The sequence below is a fragment of the Choristoneura fumiferana genome, chromosome 6 (assembly GCF_025370935.1).
Source record: "Choristoneura fumiferana chromosome 6, NRCan_CFum_1, whole genome shotgun sequence".
Lineage (NCBI taxonomy): Eukaryota > Metazoa > Arthropoda > Insecta > Lepidoptera > Tortricidae > Choristoneura > Choristoneura fumiferana.
Window position 1 is genome coordinate 945,948 of NC_133477.1, and position 26,161 is coordinate 972,108.

Consider the following 26,161-nt stretch of genomic DNA (forward strand, 5'->3'; position numbering starts at 1 on the left):
CCACACAATCAATGGGTAGGGTGACAAATGGAGAGGCCTCCCAGTAGGCGTTTTGCACCTGTGTTGGGACTTGGGAGGACTCGCTCTTCCTTTAATGGCGTAGACTAAAAATAAATAATCGTATTGTTATCATAGCGTTGTGTCACAATCGTTTATTTTTTTACTTGCTATAAATTTTAGTCACATAAGGCACTTGTCTCACCGCCGGCGAGGAAACGATTGGCTATCGACTATTTTCTCGCTCAAGAAACGAACAAAAGATATAAGATCCTGTGTGAGTAAAAGAGACACATATATTAATAGTTGATCGCTGGCGATTCACACTGCCGGCGAGAACTCGCTCTTACATCATTTGTCGCAGCGACAAGAGCTAATACTCGCTGAGCTATAAAACTAGCTCAGCTATACTCGCTCAGCGCTGTTAGCTTGGCGGCCGCCCGGCTCGAGCGAGTAGAGCGAGTAATCGCCCGTCGTGCTCGAACACTCGCTTTTCACTGCTCGCCCACTCGTTTCTAGTTACTCGCTCTGCGCGCTTCTCGCTCATCGTCGGCAGTGGGACAAGTGCCTAATTAGAGTCCCAAACAAACATCGGTCGCGGCGAAACGCGTCTACGGTAAAATACTACACGAAAAATGAGAAACTACAAATGAATTATACTAATGTAAAAAGCTACGCGAAAAATTGCGTCAAATACAAGACTATTGAAATTTTATTAGTCCGAGGTGAAATGCGATTCGCGAAACGCTACAAAGAATTAAGGCTTTTGAGGTAAAGAAGTAACAAATATCATCGTCCTAGGAAACCAGACCCATACCTAGAACATAAATGAAGACCAAGACGTAATTTTCAAAAATTCCCATGGGAATTTAGTAAAAAAACTCAGGACTCCAATCCAACAGTTGGACCTAGTGCCGACTTCTTCGGTATTTATTACATTAAACTGATTAAACATTCAGTATGAACTTCACAGTCAAGAAAAACACCCTGAGAAAAAAATCTACGGTGTACGTGTAGTTGCAATCCGTCATGGGCCCGCGTGGGATCTACGGCTCAAGGCCTCTCATTCAGGAGGGGTTCTGTCGTGGGACGTATGTAGGGCGATCAGTGGCGTGCATTGGATCAAAGCCCGGGCAGGCAGCGCTAGCTCGAAGCACGGTAGGGAGCTCAAGGCGCTGCCTACCCTGGAATACGGTATTTGACTATATTGTATGTTTTATAAATTAAAACGACACAATGCCTGTTATCGAATAGAAAAACAATTTTTAAGCTACCTTTACAAATAACAAAGTTATAAAGGTTTGAAATTCAAGATTAGACAGAGAAAGACGTCACACGCCAGTATCGTCATACTTGCTGCATAGAGAAAAGCGTCTGAGAAAGAGACCGGTATATAGATTTTTCAAAAAATCACTATAAATTCAATTTTCAACTGATTTAAATTTTCTCTTCGTTAATCTGTATATCTATATTTTCATAATAATATTAAGATGTGGCAAAATGAGGAGTTGTCAAATACCGTAGTCGTATTTTATTTATTTTCCAAAAATATTTACACACTAACAATATTTTGCGAGATACGAAGGGTTTTTGTTGAAAACATAGAAAACAAAATTTTGGGTTTAAGCAACAATATAGGCCTCTCAGGATCACTGAGAGCAATCAGAATCAGTATTACCATCACATCCACATCTTGAGATACTATTGTTGATAAGTGATTTTTAGACTGTTCTATGTTTCCAACAGAAAACCCTTTATATCTCGCAAAATGTTGATCCTATAAGTACGGGTATGGTCTCGTTCAATTCAGCGCAAAAAATAAATAGAAAAAACACCTCACTCGCCTAGTTTGTAAAATTCTCATTTTTTAAGCGTTGCCCCCTACCCATACCCCCTGGGAGGGACTCAGCAGATCCTCATCTCTAGTGCTAAAATAAAGTTATAAACAAAGTATCATTGATGTACATATTTTGCCGCCAACACATCCTATTTATCCTGTGGTGTAAAGACATACCTCTTCCTCGAAGCAGTCGATGTTCCTGCCGGCGTTAGTGAGCGTGTGCAGCAGCCGGAAGCGGTGCGGCGCGTCCTCGGGGGGGCTGCGCGCGTGCGTGTCGCGCAGGAACCGGAAGTAGATCGTGCGCATCACGCCGCACTCCGCCTGGCCCTCCGCCAGGCAGCACAGGAACGCCAGCGCCGCGTGACGGCTCTCCGCGCTCCCGTCCTCCAGGAGGTCCCGCGTCCATGTCCACAGCTTCTCCACGCCGCCCTGGAGTCATTGTGGGACACTTTTATTTGCATGTGTATTCGATTGGTGTTTTTTGAGAGAGAGAGAGAGAGAGAGAGAGAGAGAGAGAGAGAGAAACATTTATTTACACATATTCGATACACATAAAAATACATTACATACGTTAGATTTTTCAACGTTGTATGTATACAGACTCCTCTATTTTCAGTTTTCTACAGTCTGTTCAATATAGGAATGGCCAGAAGGAAAATAGGCTCTTTATAATACACGCTTTAGGAAGTCATTTAATAAATTGCATTTTTTTAGTATACGCTCTAAACTTAATTCTAATTAAAATATCGAAGACGTCAATATCAGTTTCAATTATTCGTTAACTAGCTGTTGGCCGCGACTCCGTTCACGTAGAATTCGTTTATTGCTATCCCGCGGGAACTATGCAATTTTTCAGGATAAAAACTATTCAATGTCCTTCCCCAGGACTTGCACTATCCGTATACCGAATTGCACCTAAATCGTTTCAGGGGTTAAGACATGAAGTGGTAGGTAGCAAACAAACATACAGACTTACAACTTACCACTTTACTTTAAAAACACTCACTCACTTTACTTACAACTTTAATTTAAAAACAGTAAATGCTTTTCCTATTTTGTTAAAAACATAAACGTTTTCCTATAAAATACCTAAAAGAGGCAGAGGCCAAGAACATTCTGCAGGAAACGGGACTTTTATAATATTAACAATATTCAAGAAATATTCTATACCGTCTTTTTTTTTTTATTCGACTGGATGGCAAACGAGCAAGTGGGTCTCCTGATGGTAAGAGATCACCACCGCCCATAAACATCTGCAACACCAGGGGTATTGCAGATGCGTTGCCAAGTGCCAACCTAGAGGCCTAAGATGGGATACCTCTAGTGCCAGTAATTTCACTTTATTTATTGTTTTAAATCGCCAGTTTGGATCAAAATGTGATGACCTTTAATCATATACGAATAGTTATCTTTTCACAACTAAAGCACGGCACCAAATTTCATGAAATTTGGAATGGAAAAAAGCTTGAACCTCATAGCAGAAACTAAGAGTAGAATATTTTTAAACAGGGAATGAAAGTGGATGAGACCACGAAACACAGTTATTAAATAATGTTTAAATATAAATCGAATTAGTATTATGTAGCAAATTACGTTATTGTGTTATTTTATACTTACAAAGTAAACAAAATTATGACTTCATCTTATTACTTCTTTTATTCATCATCATCATCATTATTACGACTTCACAAAAAATGTTTAGAACCCCTGCCTCTGTGACCTTCTAAGAGTCCAATGTTATCCCGAATGCACTATAATGTGAGTACAAAACGACCGAGCTAAGTTAGTACCTAGCATTTAACGAGAGCAGTTCAAAAATTTAAAATTCAACAAATAGGAGACGAAAATATTGGCATCAGCAGCTTTTAAACTTTGTCACCGAAACGCGTCTTATGAATATTAGTCTCCTATTTGTTGAATTTTAAATTTTTGACCTGTTCTTGTTAAACGCGAGGTGCAAACTTAGCTTGGTCGTGTTATAAAATGCTTTGTATGCGACACTGAAAAACACCGACTGAATACAGAATTTGGCCACATATATTGCTGATTTTCGATAGGAAGTACCCTCTTGGAACATTTGGATATTTAGGCAAATAGTAGGACAATGTATGATACATTCTGACAAAAAAATTTAGAGGTGTCACAGGGCGGCGGGGAGCTGGCGCTGCCAAGAGCGCAGTCAGCGGTATCGGCAATTTAAAAAAAAAATAGTTTAGCTTTTACATACATATATACAAATTTACTCGCAAATGTGATGAAAAACATTGTATGTCGCACGGGCGGTACTAGAATTACGAACATCGACTCATTAGAGCTCTTAGTCTTCGACTTCGGGCTTCAAATAGACTCACGTTCGTTAATCCTTATTTACCCCCTTTAAGACACAATATACTATTACGTTTGACAAAAACAGTACAATAGTGACAGGTTGCTAGCCTGTCGCCTACGGTATACCTTAACCTATATCCTCAGGCGCCTCTCACCACATCCACGGAAGAAATGGAGAGATGTAATTCTAACCCGACACCACACGGGTGATATTTATTTATTTATGTAATCTACAAGTAAAAAGTAACTTAAGTATTCATTCCAAAATTTTGAGTACCTAAATATACTGAGTGGCAAAAAATGTGGCCCTCAAATGTATGCAGTAATAGGTAATTTTGTATGTAGAGGGCCAAATTTTGTGCCGCTGAGTATAGATGCAGAGGTAAGGGGGACAAGTCAATTTTATGGTTATAGAACAATATTTTTCAAAGAAATGTTAAAATGCAGGGTGACTGATTTAATCTATTCATTGAACGCCATATGAAATGCCTAGGAATTAGTTCAGTTGAGTTTACTTACTTCCATAACAAACCTTTAGTTAGTGTGGCACGATGCCGAGAGATATGACGAAAAACGAAACTATGAATGGACTGATTTCCAACAATGATGATTTCTAACGTGTGTTTCCCAATTCAGGATTTAATTAAGGCACAGTTTACATGAAACATTCGATTGCGGTCGCGCTCACCTGTTCTCCTGAAGCAGCAGAGGTCCGAGCAGGCACTTAGAGTTAAATCCAGAGCTGGGCCCAGTGTAGATCCTTCTCTCGCCGCTAAACTCCACAAGCTCACTCCACACACAGCACGAACGCAATCTCAATCGTTCTTTAACTCCAATGATGCTACTTTAGATACTTTGAAAATAGTTCGCGAACACCTTGGTTGAGGGTTCCGTAGAAACGAAAATACGACAGACTTAAACCGACCGACGAGAGCGACTCATACCGACTTACTCGGTTCGAATCCAAAAGCTAACTGTCAAAATCAAAAGCCAATTCAAATGTCAGATGACAGTCAATTTGACAGCTATATTGTACCAACTTAAAAATACGATCGATACGATTGAACATTCCGCCCACCTAAATCCGGCGGTATACCGGGATGTACCGCGGCATTTACCACGAGAACGATAACTACGAACCACAGAAGGTGGTTACTCGAGACGAGATTATGAATATCTTAATGCTAACAAATAATACGAACTAATTACGATAAGTTACACTACCTTACGTTGGTGAAAGCAGTGTAAGCGAGAATTAAGTTAAGCTAAATGTCTGTTGCCAAAGGCAAAGGACATATCTTCGCGAGAGGCCTTTTGTACTGACCAGCTGCAGTCTTTACGGTTACCACTCGACAAATACCATCTGCACCGGGATGCAGAGCGACAATACGACCTAATGGCCAATGAAGTGGACTCAATAGTTCGTTAACGATGAGTACCATAGTTCCTACAGTAATATTGGAATTACACTTGTCCCACTTAGCCTTTTGCTGTAGCGTGTGCATGTATTCACGATGCCACCGATACCAAAAATCTTGGTGCATCTTTTGTATGAGTTTCCAACGCTGTAGAACGCCAAGATTTGAATCAACGAAATTTTCTTCTGGCATGATCGACAGAGGCTCCAGAGTAAGAAAATGCCCCGGGGTTAAGGCTGAGAGGTCATTAGCGTCCGAGCTAAGGGGTGTCAGAGGGCGCGAATTTAGCATCGCCTCGATCTGGGCTAACACAGTGTAGAACTCTTCGAAAGTGAGCCGTTGGGAACCGATAACGCGAGCCAAGTGGGTCTTTACCGATTTGATCCCGGCCTCGGCCAGACCATTGAAATGGGGACTGCCAGCAGGGCTAAACGAAAACTTAATCTCCTCCGATCCCGCGGCCTTTTCCATAATAGAACCGAGATAGTTGCTGGCACCAACGAAATTACGACCTTGGTCTGAAACAAGATGGCTACAACGACCACGACGCGCGATAAACCTCCGCAGTGCAGCTAAGAAAGCTTCCGACGACAATTCAGAGGCCAATTCGATATGGATCGCCTTCGTGCTGGTACAGACGAAAACGCAAATGTAGCCTTAAAGCTCTTAGCACCGCGGCCACGCCCAAGGGCAATGTGATAGGGTCCACCGTAATCGACGACAGAGCTCGAAAAAGGTTTGATTTGGTTTACCCTATACGAAGGCAAATTACCCATGAGTGGGACGGGAGCGAGGTGCGGACGAACACGAAAACATTTAAGGCAACTCGAGATGACGGAGTGAATAGCGCGTTTACACGATAGAATCCAGAAGTGTCGAGAGAGAAGATTTTTAAGAGTCTGTGCACCGGGGTGCATGAAGCGGGTATGGTACTCGCTAATTAGAAGATAAGTGAGGCGATGTGACCGAGGTAACAGCAATGGATATTTAACATCGAATCCAACCTTAGAGTTGGCAAGGCGACCGCCCACCCTGAGAAGACCTACTTCATCGATAAACGGTGACAGTTTTCTTAAACTTCTTGGAAGTGAGTTGGGAGAGCCCTTCTTTAAGTGCTCAATCTCCGACGAAAACACACTCTCCTGAACTGACTTTAATAAAAATCTAAACGCCCTATGTAGCTCCGACGTTTTTATAGGTCCGCTAACACGATTTCCGGGAGAAGATTGTCTCGAATTATCAATGAACCGAAAGCAATACGATAAAGTTCGCTTCAACGTTGAAAGCGACGAGAATTTGTTCAATAACGATTCGACGAGAGTAGGTTCGTTAGCAACGACAAGGGTAAAGATTCGCTGCTCCTCTTGTAGGTCCGAATTCGAAAACGATAGCGTACTGGTAGCTGGCCATTTGTCCTCGCGATCTGCAAGCCACGAAGGGCCACTCCACCACATGTCATGATTGACGAGATCAGTGGGCAATAGACCGCGCGAGCCGCAGTCTGCGGGATTCGAGTGGGTTCCGACGTGCCTCCATCGATCAGGCGAAATAATGTCGTGAATGTGGCTAACGCGATTTGCCACGAACGTTTTCCATTTCGATGGGCACGATTTTATCCACGACAAAACGACACTAGAATCCGACCAGGCGAAAATTTCGTCGACGGAGTAGAATGGTTTCAATGCTTCGGTGGTAGAATGCATAAGATCGGAGAGAAGAACGGCAGCTTGCAGTTCCAATCTTGGGATAGACTGCTTACGAAGAGGCGCGACTCTTGACTTCGCACAGCAAAGGACGACTGAGCATGGTCCATGGCAGTCTACGAAACGACAGTAAATTACTGCACAGTAGCCACGCTCAGAGGCATCTCCAAAGCCGTGGAGTTGTAGCGAAACGAAAGGGCCAACGATACGACGAGGAATGGACACTGACGCCAACGACGGCAATTCAGCTTTAAGACGCCGCCACTCTGAAGCGATATCAGAAGGCGCGTCGTCGTCCCAAGCAACGCCAGCGGTCCAAAGTAGCTGCATAATGTATTTGGCGTAAAACGTCAGCGGACCGAGGAAACCCAAAGGGTCATAAATGCGAGCAATTTCTGACAAAATTGTACGCTTTGTACAACGACAGTCACTAGACTGAGCAACCCGAAAACGAAAGGAATCAGACCGAGGCTGCCACAAGAGCCCTAATATTTTGAGCGAGACGTCCGATAATTCTTCAAAATTCTTTAGCTCTTCAGAGTACAAATCCGACAGTGGTAGGCTATCAAGAAAGGTCCCACTGTTGGAAGTCCATTTCCTAAGATGGAAACCTCCCGACGACAGTATTTTTGTGAGCTCAGATTGAAGCGAGAGAGCTTGCTCAACAGAATCCGCTCCTGTGACGACGTCATCAACATAAATATCACGAGCAAGAACAGCGGCACCAGCAGGATATTTATCAGCGGAGTCCTGAGCAAGTTGAGCCATTGTTCGAAGAGCCTGAAACGGAGCAGAGGACACGCCGTACGTAACAGTTAACAAACGATAATCACGCACGGGTCCAGCAGGAGAGGGCCTCCATAGGATACGCTGGTAATCAGCGTCCTCTTCAGGTACTAATATTTGCCTGTACATTTGCTGCACATCACCTGTGAATACCACGGCATGCCAACGAAAGCGCATGAGTAAATCGAAAATGTTAGCCTGAAGTTTAGGACCAGCGAGAAGGGTGTCGTTCAGCGATGTACCTTTACCATCTTTGGCGCTGGCGTCGAAGACAACACGAAGAGGTGTGGTAACTGAAGCACGCTGAATACCGTGATGAGGTATGTAATTGAACTGACCGACAACAGCAGTAGGAGGATCCACCTCCTCGAGATGACCACGGGACTCATAGTCCTCCATGAAACCGACATACGACTTCTTGAACTCAAGATTACAATTGAGCTTACGCTCCAACGATAAAAATCGCTTAAGCGCGATTTCGCGAGAGTTATGAAAAAGAGGTTTATTTGTAGGGTCTACAAAAGGTAAAGGGACCACAAACCTACCTTTTTCATTACGAGAATGGTTACTAACGAAATAATCTTCGCAAAGTTGGTCCTTTTTCGACAAAAAACATTTAACAGGAGAACTAATATTTTCTAATTCCCAAAACTTTTTTATGGAATTATCCAACGACAACATTGGCGAATGATTCGAAACGAAAAGGCAGTTATTATTCCTGCAACGATCGACAGTGTTTGTTGTGAGTCGACTGGTGTCACACTCACCCATAACGATCCATCCAAAAATAGAATTAAATGCTCGGGGTTGCCCAGGCATCCCTCGCTTAAGACCAGGTAATAGCGAAGACGAGAAAATATCTGCATTCAGCAGCATATCTATTGGTCCAGGTAGAGCGAAGTCTGGATCCGCAAGCCGAAGATTTGATATATGAGACCACCTCAACGAGTCGACAGATTGGGTAGGTTGGTCAGCACATATCGACGACAGAACGAGAGCTTCTAATTTAATATTAGACGACAAATATTTATTACCAGCTGGCTTTATTTCACACGATAGTGAACCGAGCGGTTGAGCGACAGAATTTCCAATTCCATTTACGGAATGATGACCACGACAAATATTGAGTCCCAGCCTTTTAGCGCAGGATTCAGTTATGAAATTACAGGCGCTAGCACAATCGAGAAGTGCACGCACTGATTTAAAATTACCATGACCATCTCTAATTTCAATCCTAGCAGTTGAAAACAAAACTGTACCTTCACCAGCCAGCGAAGTCAAAACTGTATGACTACTACCCGGATTACCAGAGTTATGCGGCACACTGCCTTCCACTGGAGGGGGAGTTGGAGGAATTGACTGACCTGGTTTAGTGAAATGTAAGGATGTGTGATGCGAACACTGACACACACTACAACGAGAGGCACGACAAGTTTTTACGCGATGTGCGTTCGAAAAACATAGGATACACAAACCTTTTTCCTTTACAAAATCGAAACGACATTTCGGATCAATATTCAAAAAATCCTTACAAGCGGTAAGACTGTGCTGGCCACTACAAAAGTTACAAGTTTGAGAAGAAACGACAAACGATGCTTTATTCTTGCTCACACCATTATGAACATGTTTGTTTATACCTACTTTTCGATTTACTACGACAGAGTTATTAGTAGTAGGCAAAGACGAAATATTCGATAAGTTAAGCGCTTTGTATTGTTTTTCTATGAAAGCTTGAACATCACTAAACTCTGGGATGTCGTCACTATTATGCTCAAGTTGAAATGCTTCTCGAGTGCATTTATCTAGTTTAGACCACAACAAATGAAAGAGCATAAAGTTCTTGTCTGGTAAGCTATATTTATTCAATACCGATAAATTTTCCGAGAAAGTTCTATAAACACGTTCAAGATCACTAGCAGATTTTGTTTTAATTGGTTCACAACACAATAACTTTTCATAATAATGTGTAGCAATTTGTCGCTTCTTATCATAATATTTACATAAACAATTATATGCATCTAGGTAACTTTCTTGGGTAAGTGGGTAGTTTTTTATTAATTCATAAGCGGTACCTTGCACGCTCGACAAAAGGTAGTGCAACTTTTCGACTTCCGAGATATTCCGCTTATGAATTAGAGAATTAAACAACTGTATAAAACTCACCCAATTCTCCAAAGTTCCATCAAATGGTTTTATAAAAACCTTAGGCAATTTAGCCGTCACTGCCTCACCAACACAAGGTTTGGATTCACTTTTTTGCGATACTAATCTTTGGCGCAATTTATATTTAATATCGGAAACTTTAGTCTCAAACTCAAAAGTTATTTTCATTTCATTCTTCCACGCGGACGGTTCTAACGACGACAAAACTTTCCGTTGCGCGTCATGAAACTGTTCCGATATTTCATTTAAATCACTCTCACAAAATCCCAACAAGTCCGTTCCCGCAATAAATTCAACACGCATAATTGCATAGTCGCGCGCGATTTTATTGTTGTCAACGTCAACTTCACACTCGCGATCAAACGTTTCATCATGATCTGTCATTTCAAACGATATAGATTAGACAGTTCAAACGAAAATTTAAATAATATCGATTCGTGAAATACCAATATAACGAAATAACCGATAATTTAAAACAACATTATTTAGTCTATGGTAAGAAGTTGTGTACACCCTTACGAACGAAAACGACAAGAAAAAGATGGCCGTGCAATTTACAACAAGTTAACACGTAAAATCTCAACCAAGGTATCGTTTCAAACTACCCTCAACACAAAAAAATAAAAATAAAAATCACTAAAATCGTAGAAAAACACGTAAGAAATCGCGAAAAAAGGCACTTTTCAATAAAATCCGGTCGAATGATCAAAAAATGTGGCACGATGCCCGAGAGATATGACGAAAAACGAAACTATGAATGGACTGATTTCCAACAATGATGATTTCTAACGTGTGTTTCCCAATTCAGGATTTAATTAAGGCACAGTTTACATGAAACATTCGATTGCGGTCGCGCTCACCTGTTCTCCTGAAGCAGCAGAGGTCCGAGCAGGCACTTAGAGTTAAATCCAGAGCTGGGCCCAGTGTAGATCCTTCTCTCGCCGCTAAACTCCACAAGCTCACTCCACACACAGCACGAACGCAATCTCAATCGTTCTTTAACTTCAATGATGCTACTTTAGATACTTTGAAAGTAGTTCGCGAACACCTTGGTTGAGGGTTCCGTAGAAGCGAAAATACGACAGACTTAGACCGACCGACGAGAGCGACTCACACCGACTTACTCGGTTCGAATCCAAAAGCTAACTGTCAAAATCGAAAGCCAATTCAAATGTCAGATGACAGTCAATTTGACAGCTATATTCTTACCAACTTAAAAATACGATCGATACGATTGAACATTCGGTATTAAAAAAAATAGGAATAAGAATTTTATGAGAGTCAATATGGACCCGCTTAGAATATTTAAAATCATCGCACATAAATACGTTAGCATTTTTCACAAATGGTTGTCAAATAACAATAGTACCTAATTAGTTTCAGTTCAATCCATGTTACTTATATTTATCGTAACCTTTCAAAATTTTCCTTAGAGATTGTGATGACAAGAAACATAAAAGAAAGAAAGAAAGAAAGAAAATACATTTATTCACAACACAAGACAACAATATTATTAGGTACAAATAAACAACACAAAGGTATGTGTCATTGCGGTTGTGAATCGGACGCTGGCTCAGCATAATGCTGAAGCGTTAAAAACACCCCAGCGCTGATTTTCAGCCAGCACCGTCGCAACATCTTACTATTCTCACTACAACCCCTTTAAATCATGAGACAAATGAAGAGTCTCTCTCTTCTGCCGCTGCACTCTCACTGTCACTCTCTTCTAATCATCCTGTGTGTGCGTGAGAGTCTAATTCTTCTTTAAGCTTATGGTATATCTGATAGGTCTCTGTTGCAAAGGTTTACAACAGCCAAATAATCGCTGATGCGTTGCCTGACTATAGCGTCAATAGACGAGCGTTTTATGCCTTTGATATCCCCGGTTATCAAGTATTAGAAAAACATCTCTTATACCTCTTCTCTCATTGATGGTAACTCCTCAGGCATGGTTATTCCGGACGCTCATGTCTGCTGCGGTTGATCTGCGAAGCCGCCACTGCAGGCCTCGCCACGAACGGCGTTATCGGTGACCTGCTATATTTAGCTTTGACGTAAGTTACCTTATAATTGCATACGTCCATCCTACGAAGAATATAATTATTCTCGTAGAGCCCTATCAGTTACTGACGGACTAAACCTTCTTTATGTATATTTCTTCTGTGCGTGAGTTTGTCACCTAAAACGGCTGGATTTGGATAAAATTTTGTATGTATATTTCAATGGGTTCCTGGATAGTTTGAAAATACAATACAGTATTTGACTATTTTTATGTTTTATAAATTAAAACTTCACAATGCCTGTTATCGAATAGAGAAACAATTTTTTGGCTACCTTTACAAATAACAAAGTTATAAAGGTTTGAAATTCAGGATTAGACAAAGAAAGAGAGAAAGACCTACTTGCATGTGACGTCACCCACAAGTAGCGCCATACTTACTGCATAGAGAAAAGCGTTTCAGAAAGAGACAGCTATATAGATTTTTCAAAAAATCTGTATAATTCCAATTTTTAACCGATCATTGTATGTAAGTAGGTATATCTCTGTTATCATAATAATAATAATATATAGAACATAGCATATTCAGAAGTTGTCATATACCCTATTGGACCCCGCAGGTGGCGTTGCTGTCGGTATGTTATCATATTATATATTTATGGAGTGCTGCTTTTCCGGGCAGTACAACTTCTGCCGGGTCCGCTAGTAGAGTAATATAATACAAGCTTTTATTTAGTTTCACCTGTCCCGTTGTCGGTCTGTCTGTCTGTAATCAAATCTTGCAAGTTAAATTTGACCAACTTTCAGTAGTCAGATTGACTTGAAATTTGGAATACTTATGTAAATCGCGTGACAACACAATAATGACATCCTGGTAGTTTAGCCAGGATCGTCTCCGCGGACGGAACTCTCAACGGTTAATAGCAATCGACTTGAAATTTGGTATGCAACATGTAGTTTGGGTGACAATGCAAGTACAGTCAGCAAAAAAAGCTTATATAAAAATTGAAAATACAAACTGAAATATAGATGCACAGAAAAACCAGAAAAATAAGACCATCACTGGGAATCGAACCCCAGGTCCTCGTAATCCGTACCCGCGTGCTATACCGCTACACCACTGATGGTCAACGGTACCGACACGAATTTCCCCTATGCAGCTCATATCTCAGCTTGTTTGTTTCTTATTTAGTTAATTAAACAGTGACGCTAGCGACATCTATGCCGTAGCCCTCATCGAGAAACTTTTTTCGGCACTTCATTGGAACTAACCGGTCACCCGGACAAGAGATATCGTTACTAAGCAATCAAATTAAGATTAGTTTTTTGGAATCTTTTTGTATTTTTTATTTCAATTCCAAATTTTTACTTTTTCCAAATTTTTATTTTCACTTTGACCGTAAAAGTAAAAATTTGGAATTGAAATAAAAAATACAAAAAGATTCCAAAAAACCAATCTTAATTGTATAAAAATGTTTTTTTATAGTTAGGTTATTTTTACTCAGTAAACTACCCAACTGGCGCTAGGATTGTGAAGTCCGTTTGTCAATTTTGATATTTTCGTCACGTTTGTCACGTAAATCCCAAGCAATGTAATCTCACGATACTAACGCCATTTAGAGATATTTTGCCTGTCAAGATACCTGTATTGTTAATCTCATTTCAGACCATCAGCATCCATGGAAGAAGTGGATCTAGAGGACTGTTTTTACGAGGCCGAATATCGTGGCTTGGATCAAAACTGCTGGAAATATTACCGTAGCTGTCCAACCAGCCCCTTGGATTACATTACAGTAGAAACCGAGAAAATATTAAACTACCGTACCTCCAGACAAATATGAATTCGGTCTTACTCAAGAAATTGGAACTAAATAGCTACATAGTGCTTTGCTTATTTCAGTAAATAAATAGTATCATTTTAGAACTGTTTTTAATTTAATGTTTAACTAAGTTGTCTTTTTCTCTTTGTAATTGTTTCATTCCTCTCTTGGTGCAATTTTGTCTTATTGAATAAAGATTTTTTATTATTATTATTTTCGAAGGATTGGTTTTCTCAGCTCTAGGCTGGTATTAACTACATTTACGGGTTATCCACCAAGTAAATGTAGCAAGAGTTGTAGAATAATATTTTTTAAGAAGATTGCTGAGGGCTATTTTCAGGGTCTAGTTGCATGAACTTTCTCACTATTCTGTGTATTAAGTATTGCGGCTTTTGTAACATTGTGTAAACGTGTGATTTTTATGCCTAATAATTTTAAGCTATGGTGTAGGTGGTTTGGGATGACGCCTGTTGTAGATAGGACTATTGGAACTACGTACACTTTCTCCTGTCTCCATAGTCTAGCAACTTCGTCTTTTAGGTCTGCATATTTTGTTATTTTTTCCGTGATGGTCTTTTGTAAATTGTGTGTGTTAGGGATTGAGATGTCTATGAGGTATGTAGTTTTGTTTATTTTTGTCTATTAATGTGATGTCAGGTCTATTATAGTGATAGTACGATCTGTGAGTATGGCGCGGTCGTAGTATAATTGTGTGTTGTATTCTTCAGTACTACCTGTGGTGTGTATTTGTAGTATGGGGTGTGTGTGTCTTGTATAAGTTTATGTTTGTGTGCCAGGTTTGATGGATGATGTTTGCGATTTGATTGTGTCTGTGTGTGTAGCTGTTTGTGTTAGCGTTGTGCATGCTCCGGTTATGTGTTGTATGGTTTCGATTGGTTATGACATCTGCGGCATTTGTCGTTTGTGAGTGTTGGTCTTTTATTATATATTTTCGGTAGTTTTTAGTATTTACGATTTGGTCCTGAAATTGCAATAATGAAAACCTTCAGTTTCTGGGAACAAACTGCCTATTTTTAGCCACGTGTTTGATGCAGGTGTGGTCTATGTGTGTTTGTTCTAAGTCACGAGGATGTCGTCCATGAAGTACCTTTTTCTTCCAGTTATTTATCAGTTCAGCTTGTGGGTCATTGCCGTTAATATTTTGCGTGCCAGGTGGTTCGTAGGTTTTAGCGGAGTGTAGTTGTGGTCATTTTGGACGATTGTGTTGTGTATATTGCTTATATGTGATTTGGTGTGAAAGAATGTTTGTAAGCTGTGTTTGTTTTTTCCAGAGATAATGAATGTTTATCATGCCCCTACCTCCTTCCTGTCTCTTGATAGTCAGTCTTTCTATTGCAGATTTGGGTGTAAATGGTTATGTTTTGTTAGTGTTGTGCGTGTAGTTCTTTCTATGGCTTCTATATCGGTCTTGGACCATTTTATAACTCCAAATGAGTATGTCAGGATGGGGATGGCGTAAGTGTTTATGGCTTTAATTAAATTTTTGCCAGATATTGCGATTTGCATATTTTATTTAGGCGGTTTCTGTACTCAGTACTTAATGTATGTTAGTTATAGTATGGTCCAAGCCCTTTACTGTTTGTATCCGAGATATTTGTATAGTCATTTGTTTCCATTGCTGTTATAGTGTTTTTTGTCGTCTATTGTATAGTTACCTGGTTGGATCTTTCCTTTTACTATGTGTAGTGTTTTACATTTCTCTATGCCAAATTCCATGTTGATGTGTCGTTTGCTGAATGTTGCTGTGATTTCTATTAGCTCTTTCATGTCTTTGTCTGTCTTGGCGTATAATTTTATGTCGTCCATATAAATGAGGTGTGATATACGTGTATCTGTTGGAGTGTTCCTGAAGTTGTATCCAACTCGGCTGTTGTTTCAGTAGATGTGATAAGGGGTTGAGGGCGCAGACAAAACCACATGGGACTCAAGGAATCGCCTGATAGATACCTTTCTTAATGGAGATGGTGCGCGTTGTTATTGTGTTATTACCAGCATTTATTGAAGAGTAGTTTTCCATTGTTTCATTATATTACGTAGAAAGTGAGTTATTTTTGGGTCTATTTTATATATTTCTAATATTTGTAGCAGCCAGGAATGGGGTACGCTATCAAAAGCTTTTTTGTAATCAATATATGTACAGTGTAGGTTTCTATTTTACTAGTCGCGTGTTTGTGGATGGTGGAGTCAATAATCAGCTGCTCCTTGCATCCCATGTGGCCCCCCTGCATCCTTTTTGTTCCTCTGATATGATTTTGTTGTGTTCTGTGACTATTGATTTCTTCTAGTTATTGCTGATGTTAAATTTTTATATATGGTGGGTAAGCATGTGATTGGTCTGTATTGTGATGGATGTGAGGAATGAGTTGTTTTGGGGCAGCATATATGTTATACCGATGGCTATTAAATTCTGGTTATTTTGTTTGCCTAATTTATTTCTGTTAAGTTTTTTGCTATGTTTTTGTGTAGTGATGTTAATTTTTTATAACCAGTAGTTATGTATTTTATCTATCCAGGTGATTTCCAATTGTGTAGTTTCACTGTTATATTTGTTATGTCAGTTTCTGTGATCTCCTCAAATGTCATCTCTTCTATTGTATCCCATTTTTTTTCTTTCTGTTTTTATCCAGTCTGCTTGGTCATTATGTTGTTTATTTTCTTCCCATATGCTACTCCAAAACGTCTCTAGTTGTGTCTGTGTTGGTATGGATGTGTCTGTGTGAATTCTCTGTGTCTGGGCGTGTGATTGTGTAGGTTCCTGTAAAATCCTTTTTCATTTGTTGCAAATAAAAATATTGTCATTCTTTCGTTTTTTGTGCTTTCATATACCTTCTAAGTCTATGTACCTTTAGTGCCAGTTTCTGTTTTAATGTATCTAAGTATTCTTCTGGTTTTCTGTTGTCTGCTTCATGTCTAGTGTGTGTAATCCTGCTCCTAAATATCTCTTCTACTCTTTCACTACTTTACGAGACCTATTATTATTTATATATTGGGTGAGTCTACCCAATCTGCCCTGAGTTGTTTCAATATCTCTTTCTAGTCTAGCTTGCCATGGAGGTTTGTTAATGTTGTTTTTCTTACTGTGTGGTGTGTGTTCTGTTATCTTGTAGTTTAGCTCTTCGGAGATGACTACAGCGGTGCAGTAAATAAGGGTATGAATATCTATTAGTTGTGTGTCGTCAGAAAGAAATCTATTCAGTATGTCGCAGTTAAATAGATGCACTAACTGTGAGAGTTTGTTACTGTATTTTAACTTTGGTAATTTCGGTCTACTACATGGGTTTAATTCCAGAGTATTTGGCTATTGCAGAGTGAAATTTATCAAGAATTACTTGAGTGTTCGGTTCAGTTATTGTGTCGGGGTTAACTAACGCTTCTATATCATTTTCTAAAGTTAATGTTATAGTCTCAGTCTGAGTGACGAGTTGGACATGTGTGATTGTGTGTATAGTGTATGTGTGTCTTGTTTGGTGTTGTTGTGCATCATTTTCGGTATGATCGTGCGATGGTATGAAGCCGTAACGTTTGAATAATTATTAGATCTACATTATTTAACTGTTTTTGTACTTCGTCTTTCAATTGGGTTAATTCTTGGTCACTTAGATATTTATTTCTAATAAATGGCCCGTCTTTGATCGGATACACGTTGTTCCCTATGACTTTTAACAGTGGGATATTGTCGTTGGAAAAGTTCATGCAACTGTTTTCTATAAGTGGTCATGTCTGTCTCTAATTTAGTGATATTGTAATAGGTGCGCATGATGAATAGGTTAACATCTTTGTCCAACTCATGCGCACCCTAGGTTTCCCAGCCTTAGTGGACGCAGGCAAAAGGCATTCGCCTCCTGCGCAACATCTAAGACGGGCGTGGGTGCTCTGCGAGAGCCCACGGAGGATATTGGTGATGGTATATAAGATGCTGTCGATGGACTGTATGGCTCTACTGCTGAGTTTATACTGATATCGTCACAGTCAGTCAGTCTGTCATCTGTCTGGTCTGGTACTACGAATTCATATTCTGCAACAGTTCTCAACTGGGCAGAATTTTGCGATACGGTGTCCCCCCAGAATACGTGGGACTGCCTGAGCTAACAAGCTCAGGGCGGGATTCTCCGTCGCGGTTAGCTTCGGTAACCCGCCTGGGGTAGATATCTACCGTTTCTTAAGCGCATCGCATTTTTCTGTTTACTATAGCTCCGTTAGCCATTGGTAAGTTGTTAGCTAAATAAATAGCTGCCAATGTCCGCCCTCACGTGATCACAGGTGTTCGGATCGGACGTGGAGTTAGGTTTGTGAGGGGGCTTATTATTATTATTATTATTATTATTATTATTAATCTACAAAATGTATTTAAATTAAAGGATTTTACTAAATCCCCATGGGAATTCCCTAAAATTCGTCCTGAATTTCATTAAGTTACACATGAATAATTTTTGTTTTTTTTTTAATACTAGCCTTTTTGCTAACTGTATTTTTACCGACTTTACTTGCATTGTCACCCAAACTACATTTGCATACCAAATTTCAAGTCGATGCCATTAACCGTTGAAGAGTACCGTCCTTCGGAGACGATCCTGGCCGGACTACCAGGATGTCACTACCAGATTATTGTATTGTCACGCAATTTACATAAGTATGCCAAATTTCAAGTCGATCTGACTACTGGAAGTTGATCGAATTTAACTTACAAGATTTGATTACAGACAGACAACGGGACAGGTAAACCTAAATAAAAGCTTGTAAAAAAAACTCTCCCAAATTTCAGGACTGTAGACTTAGTGTTTAGATTTCGACATTATATTCGATCCCGTGGGAACATCGGAATAAAAAGTAGCCTATGCGTTATTCCAGACGTCCAGCTAAAAAATAGCGTGAAGGAGTAACAAAATAAACACATGAAAAAGGCTGCCTGGAAGAGATCGCTCTTAAGCGATAGGGCCTATTGTATACCTTGTAATTTTCTCTCTCATCATCATCATCATCAGCCGGAAGACGTCCACTGCTGAACAAAGGCCTCCTCCTCAGAACGACACATTGAACGACAACTCGCCACTTGCATCCACCGGCTTCCCGCAACTCTCACGATGTCGTCAGCCCACCTGGTGGGAGGCCTGCCAACGCTTCGTCTTCTGATTCGTGGTCGCCACTCGAGGACTTTTCTTTTCCAACGGTTATCTGTTCCTCGAGCGATGTGGCCTGCCCATTGCCACTTTAACTTGCATATTTTTTTCAGCTATGTCGGTGACTTTAGTTCTTCGACAAATTTCCATATTCCGGATTCTATCGCGCAAAGAAACTCCAATTTTCTCTCTATGTACCTGATTTCTGTATCGCTTACTATTATAGATTTTTTTTTCGACTGGATGGAAAACGAGCAAGTGGGTCTCCTGATGGTAAGAGATCACCACCGCCCATAAACATCTGCAACACCAGGGGTATTGCAGATGCGTTGCCAACCTAGAGGCTTAATACACCTCAAGTGCCAGTAATTTCACCGGCTGTCTTACTCTCCACGCCGAAACACAACAGTGCAAGCACTGCTGCTTCACGGCAGGATTAGCGAGCAAGATGGTGGTAGCAATCCGGGCGGACCTTGCACAAGGTCCTACCACCTGCAAATGTAGTGTACAGGGTTATTGTATTGCTTACCTTTACTTATTTATGCACGTGTTTTGAGTTCCCGCGTATCGCAGTCAACACGAAAGCTAAACCTTTAGCTTTGAATAAACTGACAGACATACGTCAGTCGATATCCTCACACATCATTATTACTGCCTGCATACTGAGTATATATTCAGCACCATTTCATACACAATATGTCAAGGAATAGCTTTCGTCCTTGTCTAAAGCTAGGGAAGTGTACAGGAGAGGAGACTAAGGATTGGTGGAATAGTGTAGAATCGGTACACGGTTATCGAATTCGGCACTGTTTGCAATAATGGTTCGGTTTTGGTTGTTCATAGCTAGAACTTGGTAAGTGAAAACGACTATCTATTTTTTATTAAAAAAGAATCAGAAGTAATTCAAAATGGAAAGAATTAGAGGAGACGACCTAATGTCGGAAGACAATAAACTGACGTAGTCAGCGAATCAAGGCTATAATAAATAAATTGTTATAAAATTTTAAATGACGTTACAATAACAATATTGGTCGAAGAAACAGGGATTTCGCAAGAATTTCCAAAAGTTACATCGTGAATTTCAGTAGTGTTGCATGAAAAATGCGCGTCGAATTTCATGTTCATGTCTCTAATCCTAGTTGTAATATTTGACACGCTAAGGTAACGTTATAAAGTTTATAATATTTATAGTCGTTAAATTTTCTTTACAAAAAATTGTCCACTCAAAATTACATCCTGAAGCACTGATTACTAGTGCTTTTTCTCTAAAAGTCAGCTGGTTCCCGTTAAATGTCAGATACCAACTCCTAGTACCATGCAGTGTGCCAACAATTTAATGGCAAATATTTTGAGCTCGTCGCGTCAGCATGCCCTCGCTCTGTAACCCGGTATCCAATTGTATACACTCTGTCTGTATACACTCAGTATACACTGCAACTACGGCACACTGTATACAGTTTATTGTTTATTCAGATTGCATAGTAAAGCTGCAGTGTTTTGTTTATGTAAAAGTATTTAAATTGCCTTCGAATTCACAAAAGCTTGGTACCTATTAACAGTTTTGAGTATACAAGTCGGTAGTTTTGAAGCTGGCGTGGTATGTTTATTTTAATCGTGGTTGAAAAAAGGGCCTAATTATTTTGAGATCATTTAATTTCCGGTCTTTATAGATCCCACACACAATTGAATTTGTAGCGACTCTCAGCGCCATCTAGTTGTCACACAGAACAACAGCAATCATTGCGCTACCGAAGTTTCTCAACTCGGACGCATAAATACAACTAGGTACTTTCGACGCTCTTCCTTCGGACTTCGGTCCCCAGGCATAACATCTGCCTGGAGAGAGATTTGTCTATTTTGTAGTCTACCCCCACAAATCGAGTTGTTTTCTTCGCTGTACAGCTCATGGTAAATTTGATACATAGTTTTGGATGTGAATTAAAAAAAAATTAGACGCATAATTCCATGTATAAACCTACGATCCCCTGCTTGAGAGGCCATAGGTCAAACCAATGGTCAACACAAAATATGCTACACCGTATTGCCACTATATAGGTGTACTCATCAGTCTAACATCTGATAGTATGGTGTACGTTTGTGTTGCTCTGAAGGTGAGCTCTGGTTGAGTTCGGAACGCGTCAGTTTGTGTGGTGGTGGTGGTGATAGATGGGTTTGTGTGATTTGTGTGTGTTCTTACAGTGTGGAGGTGGAGGAACTGCATGAACACGCAAATTTTGCATAAACTTAGCTATCATAAGATCGCGGGTGAGCAAAGAAATTCTTTTAGTTCATTGATATGGACCTCCGCAAAGTAACGCCTGATTCAATAAACTATATAGGTGTATTACCGCTATATAGCATAGCGGTAATACACACAGTATTTAGATATCATGCCACAGGTTTAGTAGAAAAATAAACGGCATAAGTAATGCTTTATCCAGACGCGAGTGATGAAAGCGTGGAATTAAATAATATAGATAAGCCGAGAGTGCCCCTGACGGACGGAGTCTATGCGGCATTATGTTCATTATAACGGTCCCTACATACCATGCTAGTAGTTTTAATACTTAATAATATGCGTCGTTGTTGACTTTGCCGGTAAAAGAACCTAACAGTCTACATTTATGTCTAACTCCTAAGTCTCGCGTACTTTTATTACACAATTAACACTAAGAATAACGGCCGAATGTACTTTATAAACTACAAATTGTTCATTGAATAAAGCATTCTAAGTTTTTTTAAATAATATCGAAAAAAACGAAGCAGGAAAACCACGTCTAGGTCTTAGGGAACTCGATTCCGCAATTTCACTGTACGTGGCTGGAGGTGCCGAAGGAAAGGTACTGTAAAGGTACGGTAAAATCGACCGTGGCAATTAACAAAGTCGGATCTACAGTTTTAGGATTATTATGTCAAAGTCAATATTAACAGTATATTTAACTTTGCACAATAATGGCAGATCCGACTGTTAATTGTCACGGTCGAAATGGTAGACCGCCATTTTCATCGAGATGATGACGAAAGAATTCTTTCGGTGGCAATTAGTGGCAAATATCAATACATTTATTTTATTTAACTCTACAATTTACCAATTCACTATCTGCATCACCTAAAGTTCATAATTCAACTACCTATTCATCCACATCAAACCATAAATCAAGTATTTATTTCCATGACTAACTGTATAAAAACGTTTTTGCACGTCTGTAGGGCTACCTGTCAATGCTCCTCACACTTATTAATGGCCTGTAAGCACATGTACTCATGTACACTCGCCCTAATGACACCAAGAAGCTTTTGTCACGTAAATTACGTAAATTCTAAGATTACATCTGTCAAGACGACATAAAGCCAATTTGTGAGCCTGCACAAACATAAATTTGCCGCCCCGTAATGTCGGATAGATGCTGTTTTCTCTCTTATGAGAAAAGGAATTGGGTTTAGATTGTGGATTGCTTGATTGTGTAAGTGGAAGCTTAAGTTGGTTTTTGCGCATCAGAGCGTAAAGTGATATGGGTGGAATTTTATTGTCCTTCTTAGTTTTTAGGGGCACTGGCTATTTTTTTACGAAAAATTCGCTCGTTTTCAATTGTTTTGATGTTAACAAGGAGTCGCTTTCGTCGAAAGAGTCTCGAGTGTTTGAAGTGGCCTGTTATGTTCGAGATAAGATAGATAACTACGTGATCAATGGTCATTAAACTACTATGAGGCTCATAGGTACTGAAATAAAACAGATAGCTCACAGAAGCTGTGACAAGCCACATCAATCCATATTAATATTATAAATGCGAAAGTATGTGTGTTTGTATGTTTGTCCTTATTTCACGTCGAAACAAAGCGCCGGATCGATGTGATTTTTGGCATAAAGATAGTTTATGGGCCTGAGAGTGACATAGGCTACTTTTTATCCCGGAAAAATGCGCAGTTCTCGAGGGAACAGCGCGCGATAACCGAATTCCACGCGGGCGAAGCCGCGGGTAAAAGCTAGTATAATAATACTTATAATAATAATTATTATATACATACACACACCCAAGACTCGAGTACAAAACATTAGTATTCATCATACAAACATTTGGCTCGAACCACCCAAGTCAGTCACTACTTAGTCACTAGCAACTTAGCTATCCGGTCGTCCAACATCCTCCCTGAGCGATCCTACTGTATAAAATGTACCCATCTAATAGAATATATGCTACAGTGGCCTACATCTAGAAAATAACGCTTCTACTTAGCATGTCATAGTAAATTGATACAACGGTGTCACTATTTTAGAACACAGTTTCACACCAAGTCGGAAACCAGTTAGATGTGTATACGCCGTGGTTATAGTTGTATTATGCTTGGTGTTTTATTTTCTGTGTAAATAAAATGCAGTGGAGGGATTTTTTGTGATATGGTGAGTGTTTTTTTCTGTACATTTCTACAAGCTTTATTAAACTTATCGTATTAGTGTGAATAGAATTTCGAGGTGAATTTTTAGCCCACTTTCAGTGCTCAGATTAACTTGAAATTTGTAATGATAATGCTGTAGGTGTCCATGGGCGGCGGTGATCACTTACCATGAGGTGACCCGCCTGCTCGTTTGCCAGCTGTATGATAAACAATTACAGTCAGAAAAAAGGTCATATAGTATTTAATGTTTTTTTTTTTATAATTATGTTGTTTTTGCATAGCTGGCGTACCTACTATATGTCATGTTTTAACCCCCGACGCAAAAAGAGGGTGTTATAAGTTTGACCGCTATATGTGTCTGTATGTCTGTGTGTCTGTTTGTGGCACCGCAGCTCTTAAACGGGCGGACCGATTTAAACGTGGTTTTTTCTTTATTTAAAAGCAGGGTTTTCTAGCGATCAATTTTTAGTCATGTTCCATCAAAATCGGTTTAGGTTTAGGAGATATTGAACTTTGAAGTGACAAAGTCGGGGGTTTTCCAGTTTTTTGTTAGGTTAGGTTAGGTTAGGCTATATGCACCTATTGTTGCGTTGATTATTGGTGCTCGTGTCTGTACTGACATAAGCTCGAGAATACACTTGAGCAAGATTTTAATCATCCAGTCCTTTTCGGTGAAAGAAAAAAAAAGAAAAACTTTTTTTTTTTTTATCATGGACACTTGACACCAATTGACCTAGTCAAACTAAGCAAAGCTTGTACTATGGATACTAGGCACGGATAAACATACTATATAAGATAAATACATACTTAAATACATATTAACACTAGGACCGATAAGAACATTCGTATTATTCATACAAATATCTGCCCCGGCGGGATCGAACCCGGGACCTCAGTTGATAGGTCAGGTTCTCTAACCACTTGAACATAACAGTCGCTAAACGTCCTCCGTTGTCTTTACTCATGATAAGTATTTAATAAGAGTAAAGCAGAAACAGATTACAGAGACAACTTGTCACGAAATGGTTCCAACTCAGCATGAATCTCAGTATGATAATTGACAGTGATTCTTCTTTTTCAGTGGACTTGTAGGCTCCAGTGTCGCAGGACATAAAGAGAGGAGGGCGCTTATTTTTCCACCTACAAGTCTTTACGGGGTAAGTTGTAACTGAAAACTTAGGGACCGTTTCATCACCCATTGATAAATTTTATTTGACGGATAAATGTGATACTGTCTCCGTCTATTCGAACAAAACAAACAGAGACAGCATCACATTATCGTCAGATAAATTCAATCAATGGATGGTGAAACAGGAGGCTAATATCATTAATCCGACACATCCCGAAGTGATAGTAACTAGTAAGCTCTCAAATGAAACAAAATTTTGTCTAACTCACTCGCAATCGCAATCACCATCTCTTTCTACCCTCATCCAATACCGTGTGACAGAAAGAAGTGGTAATAACATTTTGATTCCAAAGGCGTCAGACAATGAGGCCTCTGGTTGTATTTGTTTTTTTTTTAAGTCACAGACTCAATGGGCGACTCACAAGTCGTCTTTGGTTTTTAAAGACATCTTTCATTTGTTTGGTCAGGCAGTATTGCCAATAACTGGTTTACTGTTGCAGATCTTTTAGCTATTGCGGTGCCTATCGACATCCCGGACAAGAACGTGTTTCGTGTCGTACAACTTCGAACGAACTATTCCCCCGTCACTAACACTCACTGAGATAGACATGTGCTGTTCCCAAATCTACCGGTAAGTCTTCATATACTACGACATTGACGACATAACCTTATATACAAGTATACTGGACGCCCGAGTTTCCTTTTGTTCTACTCTTCAGTGTCTCTTCAATGCTGAAGGTTGGCCGTTAGCTTTTTCTATCGGCAGCCAGTTGGAACAGCTGTTGGATTGAAGATGCCGGTCCACTATGGATGTTTTGCAGCCGCAACTTTCTTTTCCCATCGCCAGCACGTCACTTTTCATCCACTTCCTGCAGCAGCAGTATCTGTCGTTTTGAAGCGTACCCAAGATACTCTCTTACGTATGGTCCCGCCGGAAGACCAGCGCTGACTCCATCCCAGGATTCATGCTGAGGCAGACCTTTTCACTCACACATACAAAATTTACTATTATGTGTGTGTTGAATAAACTTTTTTCATTCATTCATTACGTCTGTTGAATTTTCAAAAAACGACGACGGAAGCTAATGCAACAATATCTGCATCAGACAGACCACACTATTACACCCCACCACACTATGCTGACGCACTTCAAACTCCTAGAGTTCATCAAGATTTATTTGTTGCATAGAACGTAGCTACTGTAAGGTTGCGCGTGAGTAAAATAATTGTTTTAAGTTCTGGTTCATTGTTTGGATTTGTAATTTATTTCAGGTCATCAGTTCCCGCCAAAGCCGAAGTATTACGAGAGAATTAGCATACACAGTGCTGGAAGCAAGGTTTAAGGAAGTAAGTTACCTTTACCACTCAGTTTTCGTTTTTCCCCACACACAGAACTACAAAGCCAAAGGAGGAAGATTTATGATTTTTTAGCAGCAAAAATTCAA

The 26,161-nt window shown here is 39.9% G+C and overlaps 1 protein-coding gene across 1 annotated transcript in view; it reads right to left on the reverse strand.

Annotated features, from left to right (window-relative positions):
• The window catches only part of gig (TSC complex subunit tuberin), a gene marked incomplete in the record, with an annotated part of 77,551 nt that overhangs the window by 38,380 nt on the left and 13,010 nt on the right, over positions 1-26,161 (reverse strand). Inside the window, 1 exon segment of the mRNA XM_074088551.1 lies at positions 2,012-2,266. Within this exon segment, the coding sequence (XP_073944652.1) occupies positions 2,012-2,266 (255 nt within the window).